This window comes from Struthio camelus, chromosome 3 (genome assembly GCF_040807025.1).
Source record: "Struthio camelus isolate bStrCam1 chromosome 3, bStrCam1.hap1, whole genome shotgun sequence".
Classification (NCBI taxonomy): Eukaryota; Metazoa; Chordata; class Aves; order Struthioniformes; family Struthionidae; genus Struthio; species Struthio camelus.
The window spans coordinates 59,539,910-59,560,541 of record NC_090944.1 but is presented as its reverse complement, the minus strand read 5'-3'; the positions used below and the strand labels follow the sequence as shown (position 1 = coordinate 59,560,541).

The 20,632-nt window shown below is 37.1% G+C and overlaps 1 protein-coding gene and 1 long non-coding RNA gene across 5 annotated transcripts in view; one reads left to right on the top strand and one right to left on the bottom strand.

Annotated features, from left to right (window-relative positions):
- The window catches only part of AFG1L (AFG1 like ATPase), a 76,937-nt gene that overhangs the window by 8,329 nt on the left and 47,976 nt on the right, over positions 1–20,632 (bottom strand). For all 4 annotated transcript variants that reach the window (XM_009676937.2, XM_068937970.1, XM_068937971.1 and 1 more), the window contains exons 9-12: positions 18,152–18,222; positions 17,795–17,895; positions 2,593–2,733; positions 748–861 (exon numbers count right to left, since the gene is read on the bottom strand). In XM_009676937.2, the coding sequence (XP_009675232.1) occupies positions 748–861; positions 2,593–2,733; positions 17,795–17,895; positions 18,152–18,222 (427 nt within the window). The remainder of the gene's footprint in view (positions 1–747; positions 862–2,592; positions 2,734–17,794; positions 17,896–18,151; positions 18,223–20,632) is intronic.
- Positions 868–17,788, top strand: LOC138066728 (uncharacterized). The gene is made up of 4 exons (XR_011140159.1): positions 868–2,131; positions 4,236–4,340; positions 10,341–10,469; positions 13,308–17,788. It is a non-coding gene; the product is annotated as an uncharacterized lncRNA (long non-coding RNA).

Here is a 20,632-nt window from a genome sequence, read left to right as displayed (position 1 = left end):
CTACACGAATACACAAAAGAAGTATTACAGAACTGTGAGAAACATAGTTATACTGAAGTCTATCCTGTCTAAACTGTAGCACTGAATGCTTTACAGGCTCGAACAACACAAAACAGCAGTATGACACCAATGGAAAATAAAGTTACGCTTCCAAAATTAAAGAAACACCTATTTCAGCTAGTTAAACCTCTGAAGAAACATAGCAAAGCAAAGAATTTGGTTTAAAAACAACATGATGACATTGTAACCATCTGTTTCCACTTTTCTGTTGACTCTAATTGTACAGGGATTTTGTCAAGTTCATTTAAAAATTCATTAAGAATGACTATGTTATGTTACAGGGGAAAGGAAAAACAGAGTAAGGGGCATGCAAAACAGTATTTGCTGTGAGGATGGGTGAGATAGCCCTGTACATTCTACAGGGAGCTAGAATAGACCATTTTTATTTCTGTATTTAAAACGTAAGAGCTAAACTTAAATCACTATTTTCATAAATGGTTGAATAGATATAACTATTAACAATCAAAATGCCCCTAAAACTTATGCAAAATGATTCTATATATTGTGATATTTTCTTTGACCATGAATAAATAACATAACATACAATTATGAGTGACAAATACACTGCAAAAAAGCAGCAAATCACTAGTTAAACGTCGACTCGATTTCTTTTCCTAAATTGCTGCTGTAATTAGCAGACCAAAACCAATTTTGCTACAAAAGGGAGACAATGTTAATATCATGTACCTGGCACAAGTCCAGATCATCCATCAACACTCGGTTGTCCTCTAGCTCACTATTGTCATGTTCTACCAGGAACAAGCTTTGGAGAGGAGTCACTGCTGAGCAAATAATACGCACCTGAGAGAGGAAAAACAGGCAACAACACGATCAGTTGGGTTTTATAGATAGGGATAAAACGCATCTTTTATGAAAAGCAAACATCAAATTATGACCTTGTTTTTTTCCAGGTATTTTTCCTTTCTCTTGTTAACAGTGCTGTTACAAGATTTCCCTAACTTAGTCACTTGGAATATCAACCTTACAGGATCTTTATTTTTCTTGATAACAGCTCAAATAACTTATATTCAGAGAACAGTGCAACTGTGCTCCTGAATACCCAGAATATCTGCTGTATCAAAATATTTGCAAAGAGTTCACAATCAAATTTACTTTCTAAAATAACAGCTACAAAATATAATTAAACAATGTTTTTTCCTCATCGTTAGGATTCCTCTGGGTAGATGAGTGAACTGCACAGGTCCTTCCATCTACAGAATGCTTCAGTACAAGATTTCCCAAAATGCTAAGTTTTGCCCGTCTGCTTTCACCTAAGATATTCAAGTGAACATTTTTTGCTAATAATAATGAGATTTCTGTTTTCATGTCTGCTGGGAGGAGATACTATGCGCAGTAAGGTGTGCTGTCACTGGGGGATTGCAGTATATTACAGAAGTAGTCACTTGTTGAAAGCATCCAGGCAAAATGTTTCCACTGTAGACAGGTCTCTACAAATATGCTCTCTCAGACAGTTTTTCCACACAATTACTGGTGATTTGTGTGGAAACTATTAAACTGGGAGTTTAATAGTTGCATGTTTTTTCTGTGCAAGAAGTTACAGAATGCAACTGCTTGTTGATGATTCTTAATGATAGGATGCAGATCACAAAAGTATTTCTGACACACTATCATTAGTGTACAGGTATTAGTATATCCTCTAAGAAAATACCCATTTCTAATTCGTAAAGCACAAAGAATCTGGCTGACCTCAATCAGACTACTCACGTGATTAGTTAGAGCACATACTTCAGCACATACTGTGCTGAATCGGGGCCTTTCTGACCATCTAGTCGGGACATTCTTGAAAAATATCTATTGATATTTCCTGATTGCATGAATATTTAAGTGTGTGCATATATAATCGCACAAAGAATGGAGTTTAGTATCTTTTATTTCTTTTAAAAAAAAAATCTTAAAACATGAATTTGCCTTTTTTAATAGTGCTGATTTTGCTTCTGTGATTGAAATCTCTGTAAATCCACGTGAAGCCCTGCATTTCTCATTAATATTCCATTAGCAGTTCTGCAACGTAACGTAACAGCGACTGTTCCTTCTGAAATTAGTAATACATGTAAGTATGCCATTAACACTTTAATACTCTGTTCAGGAGGGCACCGATTCCTGACCAACTGCTCATACGAATTAAAATAATTAACTCTCAGTTCAGCTCCAGTGTAGTTAGCAACACAATTTTTCATTATTAAAATAATGACACAGCTTCTGTGGTTTTCCTTAGTTAGAAAAAATGTAACATTCCAATTCAAGAAAGGCAAATAATCTCAGGCCTATACTTCTGGTCGTGCTTAATATTTACAGAAACCAAAAGTATTTAAAACTACCTGCTTATTTGCCTCTCCTGCAATGGGGCCTTTTGCCTGCAACTGGAATGATGTTTCCTTATAGTGCTAGTCCGTTCTGCTTACGTTTTCCCAGTTATTAACAAATAATTAGTTTGAAGTAAGACTTTCTAACAGTCAGGTTTTAGCACTCCCAATATTATTCCAACACATCTATGAAATGCTTAGTTCTCACCTTATGCTCATAAAAGGTATCAATAAGAGTAATGAAGCGGCGAGCTTGTGTCCTTTTTGCCATGGTAAGAAGTGGTATGTTGCGAACAAAGACTGTGTCAAAGTGCTTGGATATTTCCAAATAGTCACTGGCCCCAAGAGGCTGAAACAACAACAACAAAACGTTACAAACGGAAACCCATGACAGAGTGATACATAAACTCTATATCTTGAAATACTACAGTTACAGAAGAGAGGGTGAAAAGTCCTCACTGTATTCCTATTTTTGTTTCATCATATCTTATGTTTCTGGAATACTGCACTTTGTCCTTACTGACATAGGTAAAATACGGGTGCTCATCCGTATTTGTTGGCTTCACCTGAACAGTGCTTGACTGTTAAAAATTTGGCTCTTCTGCATCCTGTCATCTGAGGACCTCAAACAAAATAACCAATATGAACCATGTCTGCGAACAGACTAAAGATGGTTAAGCCACAAAGTCAACCCAAAGCATAAATAAATACTCCTAATAGCTGTTCAAGTTATTATTGACGCTTTCCAGTAGCAAGATCTTCAAACAAAAACAAATGCATAGGCTGGCTACTAAAATCGTATGTAGAACTGTATTTGGTGCAACTAAGAATAATTCTGATTTAATAAAACCTTATGTTCCAGTACTGAAAGCAATAGGAAGCAGACAAAAAGACAAACTGTAACAGACTTTTTGTACGTGGTTTCACCTATAAGCCTGAAATAAAAAGCTTAAAAGTACATTTATTTTCTATTTATATGTCTAAACCATCAACAGAAGATATGCACAGTCAGTGGTAGCTCGTGCAAGTACACCTTCAAACACATTCGTTTAAAATGACTTTTTCATTACATTGAAGGTCATTTTTCCTGCAAGATCTATTAGTGCCACTGGCAATATTTTATCCTGAGCTATTAAGTCATTGTGCTTAGGAGACAAAAAGCTTCATACTCCTGTTTACCAGTTCTGAAATCAGTCCCATTAGTTTTACCTGTGCAAGCACTTCAGTACCTTGGATGGAAATACGCCAGAGAGCAAGGTCAGCAGCATTTTGCATGATAACGTTAGAGCTCTCTCTTCCTGGCTAAAGTAGTGCATCACCCCAATAGTGCACTGCAATACTGCTAGTATCTTAAAAACAGGAAACGGAAGATATTTTATGCAACCGAAATAACCAAACAATTTTGCTGTAGGCTGAGCATAACTGCTTAACCAGAATCCTTCTTCAAGAAATAGGGGGGATTATTGATGACTGTCTATGATCAGGCCTTGGGTTTTATTTAGCGATTAAAATGAAAAACCTGTGGAAGTGGTCTATACACAAGCAAAGCTGAGTGAGGCGTTGACAGCATTCTGAAAATTCTTCTGGAGACTCACGGAAATAAGTTAGAGCATCTCACCAGCTAACCCCAAAGGCAGGTATTAAAGCCCCGGACTCTAAGCCAGTTCTCCCATTTGCAGTCTCATGAATTATCCCGTTTTCCCATTCACTGCTACACAACTTCCCTGTGACATCTATGGAAAAGAATGGCTATGAAAACTTGCAGGCATTTTTAGCAGTATTTTACAGAGGTATATACTATATCCTCTCCTCAAAGTTAAATATAGCGTTTATTTTCTCTCCTCATTTCAGCCTCCCTTCTGTTACTATGAACTTCATGGCCAGAAACCAGGAGACTAATCATCGCAATGATGGCGACTTGCAACAGTTTCACATATAACCTCTGAAAAGCCTCAGGTGAATGTAGAGTAGCTGAACTTGCAATGTTTTGATGAAATAAAGCAAGACAAGGTTCAAAACAGTCTGAAGCAACTGGTGGATGGCAACATTACAGAGACAGGCTACCCAATATCCCAGTATCAGATACAGGTTATAGCTAGCTGGACAGCAATCATATCAAATGCAAACGAAAAGAAGGGAAGCACTAAAGATAACACCTGCAAAGATGATCCTGGAGATTTTAACACTGTCTGGAAAAAAAGGACTTAGATAATGATAATTTTTATCCTATATTTAGGACTAAAGTACTAAGTACGGAGAAGATCAAGTATGCCTGTATGCAGGGTACCTGGAAGGCACAAGAGCAGCAACTTGATTGCATGTGAGAGAAGCAATAATTTCTTATGTCTCTCTTCAGCTATGAAATTACAGACACCACTGCTACTGCGGTTCATTCTTCTACCACATGATGACACCAAGCACTCTTCTACCAAAGCTCGAAACTCTGAGGAATTATTCCTCTCTGCTCTAATTTGATGTACACTCTCCCCTAAAAATGCCCCCCTCCCCCCACCCTCTGCAAATACAACAGCAAAGTCTCAAATGTAAAAAGTCACTTCCTAAAAGGAAAAAAAATTAACGCTTCAAATGTTTGCAAAATCCACGAACTGAAACACCCAGCCACAGAGATGTACACCTTCATAAAACTACACCTTTAAGGACAAAAATAAGGCTAATATATACTTCAAATGTGAAAAAAGGAAGAATTGATGCTACTTTTGGTTCTTACAGGGACATAAAAACAGAAGGTTACAGTTTGCATCCTTATCACAGCCAAACAAGAATTCAAACTATTTCAGCAGTGCAAAAGGCATGCGATTCAAAATTCCTCAAATTAAAGAGGTAAAAAGTACATCATTTTGAGCTGTTTGACAATAATTTCTGAACCCCCCTAAGCCAAATCTAAGTAATAATATTTTGTCAATGTTGGCAGAAAAACGTTTCTGGAGACTCCCAAATTGTACCATACAAAAGATCTGAGCCTGAGAGCCATGACTATTTTGACAGAATACGTTGGTACCTCCCTGCCAAGACTCAAGCCTGGTGACTTGCAACTGAAAGTCAGTCAGTCTGCTATGTTTGGCTCAGGTGGCCACAGTCGTAGTCCTCGACATACAAAGAGTTTTTAAAATCTTCTACTTTTAGACTGTAGAAAGACATGACCATGGAGATCAAGAGAAAAGTTTTAAATCTTGCTTTCAACAGTGACTCGCTCTTATTTTGGACAAGTCATTTAATTTTCTTCTGCCTCGTTCTACTTTGTAAAAAGCAGCAACAATTTCCAAATTTGCAAACGTTCTGGGGACAGTTTAAATCCCATTTGTATTCCTCTAACCTTGGTATGGACCCTATTTCCGTGCTGCTTGCAACTGCTCAGAAGCTCTTCTAACTGGCCCATAACGGTCCAAGCACTCCAAGCGCAAGCGAGCGCGATGCAGGGGCACTCGGACGGCTTCTCCTCAAGTCTCACTGACCTGTTGTTACTCTCACAGCACTGGCAAGAGGCTTGCACCAGCACCCACGCATGGACTCTGGGCAACAGGATAATATCAGGGCCAGAGAGAATGGGTTCAAGGTCAAACTACCCCAGTACTAGAGATTCTGGTTGTATGTGCCATATACAGAAAGTCCATTTAGGAGCAAAGTTCCACTATTTCACCAGCTAACCCACCCCTCCCTAGCTAAACGTGCTGTCAAAATATCCTCACCGCACTGGAGTATTGCCTATAGGCCTTTTCTCCTCACCTTGCAGCAAGATACTCTATATTGGATAAGATAAGATTGGCAGCAAATGATTTTTAGAAATTCACCATTACCTTCTGTATAACTCTCTGAGGTTGAAATTTGTTTTATGAACCTTAGTCACAGACAGTATTCCATTTATATATGAAGGTGTTACTTCCTCTGAAGCTGCAAAGGAAGCCACAGATCCTCCTAATATTGATGACACATGAAATCCTCTTACTAAAATTTTAGCCTGATTAATCTGGTTCTATGAACAACAGTCTAAAAATAGCTTAATTTGTTTGGTGTGTGCTTTTGGTATTGTCTGATCTTTTTCCTTTTCATCAATTATTGATCAAAATTGAACTTTAGAACCATAAAACACTCACGTAATAACCATCACTGATTGTTTGATACCAGCTGTTTCATAAGCTGTGCAATCTTTTGCGATAAACATTAACAGATAAAAATCTTTCTTACGTATTATTGCTCCTGTATTTAAAAACGTGCAGATAAGGTAAAACTGCTGTAGATTTTTGTCATTAACTCTGATGCCAGGAGTCAGTATTTTACAGGCATCATGCTAATGCAAAATGCATTAGCACTAACACGGGCTACCCTTCTGACAATGTGTTTAGGCCACTTCAGCTTCCTTGACTGAGTTCTCACCTTCACTTGTTTTTGTTTCTCTGTCTACTTAATGCATTTTCAGCTATCATCATGTCAGTTCAAGTAGGATGTTTACAGTCCACGGAGAGCTCTAAATAATATTAAGAGTTATTTGTCTTCTGTTTCTAGTATACGTTACATTTAATTAAAGTATAAAGCGTCCTGCTTTGATTCATCAGTGACAAAGTAGCTCATCTTTTAGAGATCGTCTGAAGAATACAAAACACTTCACATATGTTAGAAAAAGGCATTTCATCCTAAGAGAAAATTTATGTTTGTTGGTGTTGGAAGATATTCTAGGTCCAGTTCTAATAAAGTACTGAAGATTAGTAATTGACAGTAACCATAATTTAGTGCAGACACTAAAATGCTCCCAGACTTCCTAAAAACAAAATACAGTTCAAGACTATATAACATTTACAACATAGACATTAAGCAATAACAAAACACTATAAAGCAGCTCTCGGTTGTTTCCAGAGGAGCCGCTCTCTATTGCCAGTATGGTTGATCATCAAAAGAGGGAGCTGAGGCAATGTTTCAAGTGTCATGTCATCATGTAATTTAAAAATCACATCACAGTATGTACTGAGGAAACATTCAGTTTTGTTTTGATGTGTCCTAACTAAGCAGTAAGAGGTGGCCTGCCACTTTAAATTGCATTATTTAAACTTGTCTGACTGCCACTTGACATGACGGTTACAAAACCCGTTTGTTAAAATATTTGCTGATTGATTTATTGTTCCTTCTTTTAAAAGATTCTTTAAAGCATGTTTCAGCTACTCGCAGAGGCAAGACACCAGAAAAAAAACAAGCCAGTGACATCTCCAGTGGTAATCACACAAATGAAAGCTATATTGAAAGAACATTATTAAAGCTGAAAAGTTAAACACACACTCATGTTAGACGACAGTTGCCTGTGTGCCCTTAATTTAAATCCTTTGGATGTATGTTCCTATGATATAGTCTTTAATGCTATTAACTGATAAAATGTCACGTAACTATGATTATTACTATAGTGTCTATGCAGAAAATGGGACAAATTAAGATTTCACTAGCAAGTCATTCCGGGATTTCCTCGCTACAGGTTGTTGTTGATAGCACCTTATCTTATACCTACTGTAGGTCCTCTGTGTAAGCTATTTTCCAGCTTTATTGACACTTACATGGGTCATGAGCAGAGCAGGAATGAGATCTATAAACACTGGGGTAGAAGAGATCTGGGTCAAGTACAGCCCCTGCTATCACAGCTCGCCTCACCTTAGAATCCTTGCAAAAACTGATATTGCTCGGTCTTACAGCAAAACTGTTCTAGTCCTGTTTCTCACACTGGAAAGTTATTTCAGAACTTTGCTCTTCTGATGATTAAAAAGGTACTTGTAACTTTCAGCCTTTTTGTAATCACAAACAACTTTATATTACTATCTATCAATCCTATCTAAAACTGAAACAGCGCCTTTCCTTTCTTGGTATTTGGAGTGGAGCGGTATGGATAAGGTTCTTGCATTTCTTCTTGTTTTTTTTTCTGTGGGCAGAAGATGCACGGTGTTCTAGTCCAGACTCTCCCAGTAATCCTTTCCTGGGCCGGCTCTGAGTTCATTCTTGCACACAGATGAATACTGTGGTATTGATATTTGCTGACTGATTTCCCTCTTTTATCCCGACTGAGTTGAAACATCAGTCTCACCAGAGCACACTCCTACATTCATTCATCATCGAGCACGACCGCTCCTGCCTTAGAAGAAATTATTTGCTAAAAAGCTAAGGCTATCTCTGCTATACTTAACAACAAGTGAGATTTTCAAAGACCTGTCAACTGGTCAAATTTTGATAGACTGGTGGAACAGCAAAAGGCACGTTTCTGCCAAAAATCCTTCGTTGCCAAGTTTCCAGTTCCAACTCCAAAGTACGGCACTTGCGAAAGAAAAGGTCTCAAAAACTAGTGGTGCTTAAAAAAAGATGGTTTGTGTTGCTTTTTACAGTAAGTAAACCCTCAAACAAACAATTGCTATCAGGCATAATAAACATAACAACAAAAATAATGAAAGTCCTAACAGGCGTGATCAGGCCCTAAGAAAGAACTACTTACAAACACAGCAGTTCATGTGAAAGTAAGATTCCCTTAAATGAGTTACTAGATCGCAGTTCAAATGATTATCTGGTGATTTTTAAGTCTTTAAAAGAACCTAGACTATACGGAAATTATCATTCTGTTTATAGGTCTAGTTAAGTATTGGCATTTACTATTAGATTTCAAAACCCAAAGACAACAAAGCTTTTACAAATTCTGTAATATATAAAAATTCAGGCATTTAAGAAACAAAGAATGAAAACAAGGCGGCAAACCCTTGTAACCTACATCCCAAAACTACAATCAGCTTTAAAAATCTTGCCTTTGTGGATTTCCTGGTCTAAAATGTATGGACTCTAAAACCTCAATTTATGCAGCTTTCACCGAAGACAATACTATTCATAATTAAGTCATGATAAACACAGAAGAAGGTATAAAACAGACTGGTTTGACTAACAATATAACTATATTACAGTGTTTCCACCTGAGAAGAGGTTCTCAATATATTTTCTAAAATATATTTGAGAATTAGATATGGCAACATTTTACTGGTACAGAAACCGACTGAATCCTCAGAGCAAACGTAGCTAAACAAAGACAGGCCCTCAGTCCAGAGCTTTAGCTGTACAAGCTCATCTCCTGCTAGGAATAAAACTAGAGATTAAAAGAAAAACTCTGATTTTTAAAAAGTTATTGAAAACGTTGCTCACTTCTGCTCAACTCCATGCCATGTTTATTTTCAACCGTACCTAGCAGTCCTAAAGAAAACACCAAATTATACAGTGCATACATTTACTGAAAGCAATTCTCTCAAAACGATTCCGAATCCTTAAAGTGCAAATGCAGCTAATTTGCGTTATTTGTGTTCAACTGTTCACGTTTAACTGCTCAAGTTCAACTCAACCTAAAGACAGACCGAGACTTGCATTCCTAAATTACGTGGTGCCTGAGAAAATTGCATTTATTTCTTTTTAAAATCTGTTGACATCTTTCATTTCAAAGTGCAAGCTATTCAAGCGAGGGACAAGATCTTCCTCCTGGTCTGCGCAGTGTGCCTACTGCAATGGAACCTGACAGAAACCTTTGGTCACTTCTTTGCTGTGTTAATCTACATTAATGTTATATTTTGCCACTTGCAGAAAGGCTAAACATCAGCTAGACACCTATAACACGGTTAGGCAACTTAAACATCTTTTAGACTTCTACAGCACGGTTATACTGCCTTTCCTGATATGGATACTGAATTTATTTTCTTAATGATATTATGCTATAGTATGTTTGCTAATGGTTAGTAACCCAAATTCCCTGTCTTTTCCTGCTCTATGAGAAAACATGACCATATTTAAATTACTTTAAAAATAACAAAGTCCACAGAGCGTCAGACCAAAGATCCATCTAGTTGCATATCCTCCAAGAGTGGCCAGCAGCAGTTATTTAGAAGCAAATACCAGAAGAGGATATGCAGATAGTAATATTTCTCTTTTTTCTTTTCCTAGGTTCCAGTGGCCCGCTGTTCATGGACTTACAAGCACTTCTGTATCAAACCTTTTGCATCTAACGCTACTGTGTGTTCTTTAGCTTACCCATCCACAAAATCAGTTTTATAGACACGTTTTCTTATCATGGTAAGAGACTGTGTGCACTGGTACTTGGTGGTTGGATGAAGGAAATATTTAATTGCTTAATTACTTAATGAAAATACCATATGATCCACGAAGCAAAGTTATTCAGCCTCTGTAAAGAGAAGGCTTAAATGTGTTTTGAATATATTAAACGAAAAAGTCACTGTTACCAGTAGAGGGCAATATTTGCTATGCATAAGTGAGAGGAAGCCTTTAAAAGACAATACTGTGAGCTAAATTATATTTACCCCCTTTGGACCTAGGAGAATGATACTATGATGTACACTGTTGTCTAAGTTATTTGTACGAGATTAACATTCAAGTCAAAACTGCCACAGTTATCAGCTTTTAAACAACAGTTTAACTAAAACAAAATTGAATAAAGGGGCAAAGTGACTTTTCTAAGGCATCATTAATTAATACTGAACTTAATGTGTAAATAGAGAAACAAACCTTTATTCTCTTGAGGTAGCACGACTTGACACTTGCATGATCTCTAATTTATGATGTTAAGATTTTAATAGCAAGTTAGTATGAGCATTTTATTTTAAAAAATATATTCATCTGAACTTTGGATATAATTACTGCTGGGAAAAGGACAAGGAAAAAAGTTAACATAAACAATTGTCAAGTTCAAGCTATTAGATCTAGTCTATCCAAAAAGTCTTCTAGAATTTGTCAGGAACAATTGTAAATTGTGTTTCAGTATCAAGAATCTTAGAATCCTTATAATAGCGATCTTCCCCCCTGACCCCAACCCTAAATGACATGGAGCACTTCCTAAAAATTAGCTAATTACGTTACAATAATCTAGCTAGACTGGTAAGTGTACAGATAGAGAAACTGAGGGGAAAAAAAATAAGTTACCTGCCTACAGCCTCAGAGAATAGGGGTGGTTAATGTTAGCATTAAAATTCAGGAACCGTGTGTCAATATTCTGCTTGGTGCCTCTCCCAGCCTCCTCTGGCTAAGTCTGTTCATTTTCTGGGGCTTTAGAAGAGAAATGATGGTAGGATAAGAAATGTTTTGGATAAAATACAAACACAGTTCTTCTGGAATATTAGACTGGAGAAGATGATACAAAAAAAAGCACATTTACAGGAATCCTTTCTAATGGGTAGGCAACTATTTTCAAGCCATGACAAATGCTTGTATGCACTGCACTGCTGCATAAACCCTTGGCATGTTAGAGACTTGAAAAAACTGCTTTTTGTTTCATTTTCAAGCAACTAAAATAGATTAATATCCTCTCATCCAGCTTTTCTTAGTTTTCCACATGATCTCATAAGCCAGTAAATCAAAAAGTTAACTTTAGGGATTTGATCTGAACTACATTACCTGAAACTTGGAACCTTCCTCAAGGAGGAGACTATAATTTGAAAATTGATATAAACAATAATGTGTCAAGACGCTTTCTATCAAGTCAACTGCAAGTGACATCAGTATGGCATACAATATAGTCTCTGTATTTTATGTTCAAAAACATTCAAGGTCAATTGTTAATTACTAAGATCTGAAACATTATTTTTTAGACAGAAATACTTCCTTATTTTGTTGACATGCAAAAATTTGATACTAGCAGATCAAACAACAAAAGACTAATACTAGAAGGACACCAAGTCAATCTCCCGAAGTCTTCAGGCACTAATTACAAGAGCAGCTATTTTGAAATTTCTGTTTTAAGCTCGGAGACTTTTCAAATAGCGTGAGGTCACCAATTGCTTCTTCAATTGTTATTTTCATCCGATATTATGTACTAGCTGACATTTCATGAAATCACGTAATACTAAATTTTAAAAATATACTCTAATAATTATTTTTAACACAAAATCTTAATTTTATTTCAAAGGAAACACCACTGAATTTGAAAAAGTTTTACAGAAAGTTCAGATGAGGTGTCCTATTACAAAATTCCTCTTTAAATATAAATAATTTTCTGAGGAACTCCGAATGTATCTCCTTAATCCTACACCAGTGAGCATAAATAAAGTTCTTAGGTCTAGATGTTTATCGGTATAGATTGCACTGTAATGGAGTTATCCCTGACCAGACTGTAAGATACTATCATCCAAATGACTCTGTTCTCACATTATTGTGAAAAGCTACTTCTATAATGTAACAAGAGCATCCATCCTTTCACACATTCACTCTCACATAAGCGCAAATTAAATTCTTCTTTCTGGAACCATTAAGGGTTACGGGAAGCCAAAGTAATAAATTCACCAAGTCTTAGCTACAGTGTTGCTCATTCATGCCAAGATGATTATCAAGAACCTCATGAGCATTGGTATATGCCAATTTCAGAAAACTCCAGGCAATATCTTCCAAGATACCATCGCAACAATTCAGTGTAATCACAAATAACTTCCAAAACTAACAGATTCCCTTCATTGCACTCACTTATCTTAATTATCTTAACTTCACCCTAAATCTTGTAATGTTTTCAGAATTATGAATCAAATAGAGAAAGAAGTTTAACTACAATTAAGTGCATTATGTCCTGTATGATATCAAATCGTATGACATTTTTCTCTCAGAAGATGGTGACAACGGAAGAATATCTTCATACACACAAAGTCTTGCATATTGCATTTACTAGATGGGAAACGGGCAAATAAAATTTAGACAAAAATCAGTATTGACCTTCCATTATGAAACGAGTTTTCATCTTAAAACCTTCCTATATTAGCTAACGTTTTCCATTTTGAATGGACACTTCAAACTAACTTCATATGAATGTATGTCTGTGTGTGTCAATGCGTATTTATTTGTAGATGTTTCAGTTGGTCATTGTAAGGCTAATACAGATCTTACTGCTCAAGTTAAACTTTCTTTTACTAGTGGCTCAATGAGGAGCTGTGTTTCCATGCTGTGGACCAAGAACGTCAAATTTGGAAAAAAAGGTTGCTTTGGTATCAAGGATATGTCTCACACCCCTTTTGTGCAACTCCGCTCGGATCTGGGGAAGCTACCAAGCCTTTGGAAAACTGTGGTCGGCACTCTACTATGAAGATTGGTAGTAGGCTAAACGTCCACCTCCCAAAAGCATGACCCGGCTGAACACAGGTAGCTGATAGCCCAGATTAGCGTCGGAAGGGAGGGGCTGTGAGCTTGTTGCCCCGAGGGCTGCAGTGGGCAAGCTGAACTCTCGCTTACTGCCCGAGCTGCTGCAGAGACACTAGCCACCCAAGAGCAGGGACCTTGACTCTCTCGCCTCCGGAGATCCACAGTTTAAGACCAGAAGAGATCATGAAATCCTCTGGTTTCTCGAATTTTATAGATAGCTAAGGCTAAGAACTAGTATTTACCTTAACACAAACAAAACAAACCACTCTTCCTAAAATGATACCCAGTTTTGACTTGAAACGTAATACAAGGAGGCTCTGCCATTCCCTTCACTACTGTATGTTATTTAGCTAACTTCTCAACACATTTAACGTGTACTTTCTCAACACTGTATAATGATAATTTCTTAATAATAATGGCATGTATAAAAGTCAAGCTTTTTGACAAGACTAGGGTAACTGGAATTCATTTCGTTTCCATTCTTCAATTATCTATTGTGTGAATCCATCACTCTTTCTGGACCGACATCTGACTGCCAGTCTGTAGTTCTCCAGGTCATCCTGCTTGCACTCCAATATTTATTCAAAACAAACAGCTGGTCAGAGATCTCAGCCTACTTTTCCAGGACTCTGTTGTTTTGAAACGTATTTGCAGGGTATTTTGAACATACTCTCTAGTTACTAACAGACCGAAAATTATTTTACTGTCCTTTAGTGAAATAAATATTTCACTCTGCTCCATTTAGAACATAATATTTTTAGAAAAACCTTTTCCTTTTTCCTCATCATTATTAAAAGATTAGCCACCTCCATCTAGGAAGAAGCCAGTAATATTCAGATAATATAAACCATATCGAAACTTCTGCTTCACTTTAAAAAGCCCTATAGCTGAGCCAGCATGGTATTTGTCTCTTACCTTTGGCTTCTCTTTTTCTGCACTTAACTAGTTGCCATTTGCTCTGTATTATTTGTTTCTGTCTCGACAGCGACACAGGGCATCCTTTTAGCATCCGCTTCCTCACAAGGTCCTTCAGATTCATTACAGTTTCCTTTCCAGTTAGTTTTGGTCGTATTTTCCTTGTGCTTTTGAAAACTACTCTTTCTGAACCCTCAAATATGTAATTTCACTATTTGGAACTATCTTTCGGTCATACTGAATGTAAGAAAATTATGAAGAGGGTCCCTAAACAATCACAAATTTCTAGACGAACTGATCATTACATGCTACCTTAAAGTAAGTCCAACCAAAATGATCTTGTATTGGATGCAGTACTTTTTATGCTAGAAAATTACAATTTGCAATTTTTAGGCTAATTACATTTTAGTTTTCTGCATTTCATCTACAGCATAAGCTTCTTGTGCAACCGTATTTTTTCTTTACGTACTTTGCAGTCAACTGCAAGTATCACCTTCTTGGGTTTGTTAGTTAGCACACTGAGTGATACGTATTCAAGATCCTTGCATTAGTTAACTTTAAGGCAGGTGCCAGCATTTTTAACATTGCGTCCTGCCATCCACCTGTTTTAGTCACTCTGTCCTTAAACAGGCTATAAGCACCATTTCACATTCCTATTTTGTGAATTGCCCCTAGAGGTTTCAATAACGTCACTGACATCATATTTTTCCCCATTAATGAGAATTTTCCATTTATCTTGCTCATCACCAAGCCTCATCACTGACATAAAATCAACCGCAAATCTTGTTTCCAATTCTCTTGTCATGTGTGCTTAAGATTATCCTAATACACCAACTTCAAACTGCATGTATCTACCTAGGGCACGCTCCTGCCTGCTACGGGCTCCAGCTAGAAAGATTTGCCCCCCCCCCACCAGCGTCCATGCAGTCTGCTCTCTTATGAGACTTTGTTGCAAGGTTTTAGACAAAGAAATCTGCAGATTCACTCTAGCCACAAAGCCAACAATTCACCTCCAATATTTTCTTGTGTGGACTTTCTTTCTTCCTTGTCATTACATCGTCCTCAAACCTCACATTCTGCCTGCCCCTCCATTTCTTTTAAATAGTTGCACTCATGATGTCTGTCAATTTTCTACTATCTGAACCATAATCACTCACAAATACCTTATAGCTGTCTCCTGCAGCTTTCTGCTTTATCCCTCCACAAACAGGATCTTTTATTATCCAGCTTACTTGAGTATATTTACATGACTTGATATTTCTAGACGTGTTGAATGCCTTCTGATTTTGGGTTTTGTTTTGTTCTTGGTTTGGTTTCATTTGGTTTTGGCTACAAATCAGGTACGTTCTCTTCTGAATCCTACCTATTTTTCTCTTTCTTCTGTGTCATCAGTGGGATTGACTTACAGTCTGTCAAAAAAGATACTGTCTTGTGAATGTTTCCAACAAAGTGTTGGAAGATTTCAGCAGACGGAAGGCAGTCTCATAGTTTGACGACTGAATCCATCCTGGATTTTCCTTCTGCCTTTAGCAAAGGGTTTAAAGGAAACAGGGAGTGGAATGGAGCAAAATGGAAGAAACGGCAGTTAGACCAAAATCTCTCAGAGAAGGTCATCAATTTTTGCAGTTTTCCAGATTCCTAATTTGAGGGGCTTGATTCACTGAAGGACTGAACTCTCAAATGCAGCTCAAGTCAATGGGAATTTTTATTATACCTATACAATGCTATAAAACTTTACATTCATGGAAAAAATCAGGTTAGATGTACCTCAAGCCAGTCACCCAAATTTAACAAGCAATTCTGAAGTTCATGACTTATTTCTCTCTAAAGTGAGCACAGTCATACCATCTTACCAATACAGTAATGCAATATTTATGAAGGCACATCAGCGATCCCAAGGAAAAAAAAAAATCAGGGCAAAACAAATAATTACATATAATAAGTTATTTGAAGGGAGAAACAAATGAAGGCATATGTAAAGAGGATAAGGTACAGTCACAATGACTGAGGAAGTTGTTAAAGCAAAACCTTTGTCTACTATGTTGTTTGCATTTTAAGCATGCGATTATTTATTAAAGACTATCATAGTTCATCTGCAGAAGGTACCGGTATTAAGACAGCGTAACTTCTGAAGTCCCGAGTGACTAACATAACAAGACTGTTACATGAATTTTTTTCTAAATGCTGTTTCATAAGGACTCTCTTTGCTTGTTTTGAAGGCAAATCAAGCACCTTAACTCCTTTACACCAAGATGTTCTGAATCTCATGGTTCCGACAGGATCAGAACCTTCCAGAGCACATCTCACTACAAGCAATTTATCATCCCATATATTAGGCTACAGAATTTTACAAGTGTGTGCTGACTACACTGTCGCACCAACTTTTCCTGATACATTAAGAGATACTATAACACAGTTAAGAAAAAGTCTCAAAAATTTTAGTGAACAGCACGTGATTTTACGCATGACGTATTTCCACTCTTGCAAAACGCAAATTGGTTTTGTCTGAAACGAAAGTCCAACAAAACCCAAAACCTACAATCTGAAACATAACCAGTTAAATTCAAAAAATTAGCGCCTTGGTAGCTACGAGCAAGTGAAAACATAATCTTATAATTAAAGGCGCGTTTAGCATCCTGAATACAAGGTGCTATCAGCCCATTTTAGAGTCGCGATCATGTAACAATAACTTCAGATGTCAGCAGAGAAGTTGTTACAGTACAGCTCCGCTTCTGGGGGCCTTTATTCAAACCGACTTGAGGTCATATACAAACACAGCATTTCAAGAATCATATCCCAAATACTATCACAACACAAATCTAGCAGAGACTTTGCCAATGTTTAGCCAAGTCTGGCAATATTTTTGGAAAGGCCTGGGACTGAGCAGCACCCACACAGCTAGTCACAACTAAGGCATGCAACAACAGATTGGAGCAGCAGCACAGCATCACTCTAGTAGTGTCAGGATCACTACTCCTTTGCTTGAGTACCAACTTCAGTTCCAAGCTTTAAATACAGTATTTGAATACTACTTACAAACTGATACGTTGTGACTACTCATATTCCAACAATGTCACACCAGGCACATAACTGTATTTGGATTTTAAAAGGCAATCTGTGATATAATTAAGAGTGAATTTACTATATCATTTTTAAGAGAAAATGACTTTTTTTTTCCTTTCAAGAGTTTGTTCTTTTTTTTTTTTTTCTTTTACATGCAAAATCTCTTTGCAAGTTAAAAAAGCCCTTTTAATTTAGTATGACTTGGGAAAAATAGCAATTTTTCTTTTTTTTTAAACTGTGAAAGGTCTGAGCGTTAACTGATCTAGATTTGCCTGGGTACTCACTCTGTCGCACAGCTCTTCAAATGTGAAGTCTGCAATGGTTCCACACGCTTTATTCAGCCTCAGCTCTCTGCCTTGCACTTTTAGAATCCTTGGTCTAGTTACTATGGGAACATGAACAAAGACTCAATCTTCTCTGGATAATTACTATAAAATTCATCTCTTACAGATAGGAAATGCATAGCTTGATGAATAATAGCACATGATTCAACACATAAATTAGACAAAATGCTGATACAATGACTGCCACTTGAGTGTGGCATCAACCCATATACAGCAATGGAACTTATTAATTGGTCAGTGGAGATTGGGCATTGTGTTCTAAATGTATTCTCTTTCAAGAGAAATTAACTTACGTACAATCATTTTGTTTCTGAGCCAGCTCATCAAACAACTTATCCATGACAGCCTCCACATCAGCTTCACTTGTGCTACAGTGAAAAGAATAATAGAATATGAAATTAATAACACTTGAAGCCAACATCAAACAGCTGCCTGAGCCTGCTTAGCTTTTTGCCCATAAAAAAAAGAGAACAGGATGTTATGCTCTAAATACAAACATTAGATTTAGAATACACTTAAAAGTAGAGAATATTAACTCTCAGGTAGATGATTCTGCCTTATTTGCATACACTGAAAGACTTCTGTGTTTTGAGCCGTTTCCAGTAATGAGGCAATACAGGCAGAGCAGATCCATTAACACTATGTGTACACAATGAGAAAAAAGGCTTCTGGCTCTATCTTGCATGCAAAATAAGAGCAAATAGACAAGGCAAGGCAGTCAAGCATCTAAAGAAGTATCCTTTCGAATTTCTCAGAGAGAGGACTTTGTGAAATTAAATATTGGAGCAGCTTTCTGAAAAAAAAAAATCAAGTCAACTGTCTCTATTGATCAAACAATTTCCAACATTAAACTATTAAATTCAGAATACTGGAATGATCTCTACATTAACAATCCTATCCGTTTTTTTTCAAAATATAATTCAGGAAAAGATCAATCAGCACCAGTGAAGCCCCATACAAAATATCTGTGCTTAGAGTCTAAGCAAGGTTTGTATTAGTCTTCCAGTTACCCCAAGAATTATAAATCAGCTGATCACAGAATATTTTTGTTCCCCATAGAAATGTTAGCCATAGAAACTCTATGTGCTTCATTCTTAAAGAAAGAGGATAAATAATATTTGTAGCTGAGTTTGAAAACCGAGAATCTATTAGAAAACTGATAGAATTCAGATGTATAAAACTTCACTGAAGTTTGTATAATACAGCTTGTATTTAAAGTCTACTGTTTTAGACCATGGATGCACTCAAGCTGCATTGCTTAACACAGTTCTAGATCTCCTCTAAATAAGCAGCGATGATCAGCATGTTACACAACTACTTTCCTGTTCATTAGGCCCTAAACACCTGAAAAAATATTAGCAATAGAACTGATTTAGAACCATTACTGAGCTCAAGATTAGCTACAGCAAACCTGGTATGCATAACACACAGAATTTGGAAAGAGGGAAAAAGGGAGTTCAGCAAGTACCATTTCAAATACTTAAAAAGCATTTTCTGAATGGGAAGGTACAATAACTTTTTAATTCAGATGAAGTTAAAATTTCAACCTCCTAAAATTTTTCTCTCTTGATATTTCAGCAGTGCTTTCCTGTGACAAAATGACAAATGCGTAGAAATAGACAAAACTAGAAACAAGCCATAAATGGGGGAGAGAGTGTGTGAGTGAGTGTGTGTGTGTGTGTGTGTGTGTGTGTGTGTGTGTGAGTGTGTGTGTGTATATCTATATCCGTGTGCACTCATGTGTATGCACATACATATCAAAAAGTTTGATGTAAAGGCTTCAAGAAGAAATGTTGGAATATGATGCCAAGAAAGTTTGTTCTGAAAACAGACACCTGAGACTGAGATCAAGGAAGCTGCACTGATCGGGAATCTTGTAATTATGTTACGCTGATTGCTTTCAGATAGTATTAACAGCTTTAACCAACCTTTGGCTGCATGTTTTAAATGAAGAAAAGACTACCCAGATTACAAAGCAACAAGTGGATTTAAAAAAAAATATGATACTACATCCATTAATCACAGCATGTAAGCATGTTGGACAAGAACATCTTTTTGGGACAAGACTGAAATAAATTTCAAAAATCTATAGTAAAATATTTTACGGTACATTATTCAAAAAACTCACTAAGCTGGGTTCTGCAGGATTGAAAGTCCCAATGAACAAGTTTGAATAGAAGAATGAATGCAATTCTGTCAAAGATAGATAGATAGGAAGGAAGTTGAAACAAGTATCTTATTTCCATGGGCAGCTACAGGATTTTTCTCATTTTTTCACTGCTTCCTACTGCATTGCACGAAGGGCTCTAGCGATAACCAACATCCTTCCAACGGCAGAACAGGGGACAGACTTAGCACCAATCTCTGCTCTTCATCTAGTCCGAAGTTTTGCAGCAGAAGACCATGAAATATTCCAGCAGGACACTCCTCCTGGGGCTTATTCCCACACTCCCTCTCCTCTGGGAGCTGAGCCTGTAGGTGCCATGTTGACCTTGCTGCCTGCTGGCAGCCACAAATAGAGTCTTCCACTTCCTCAGAGTATGCGCAGTGAGAGAGAGTTACGTTTTTCTATCAAACAGAAGGTCGCAGAGTGCAAGGGGCACAGTAAGCAGAGCCTTAAGCATGGGCAGCTACGTAGACATCAGAACAAGAGCCAGAACAAGCAGTTTTGAGGTAACAGTGGCTACTCCAAACAGTATTTCTAAGAAAACATCAGAAAACTTTATCAAAGAAACTGGAACCAGGCAACAATATGGAACAAGAGTTACTTTTCACAGA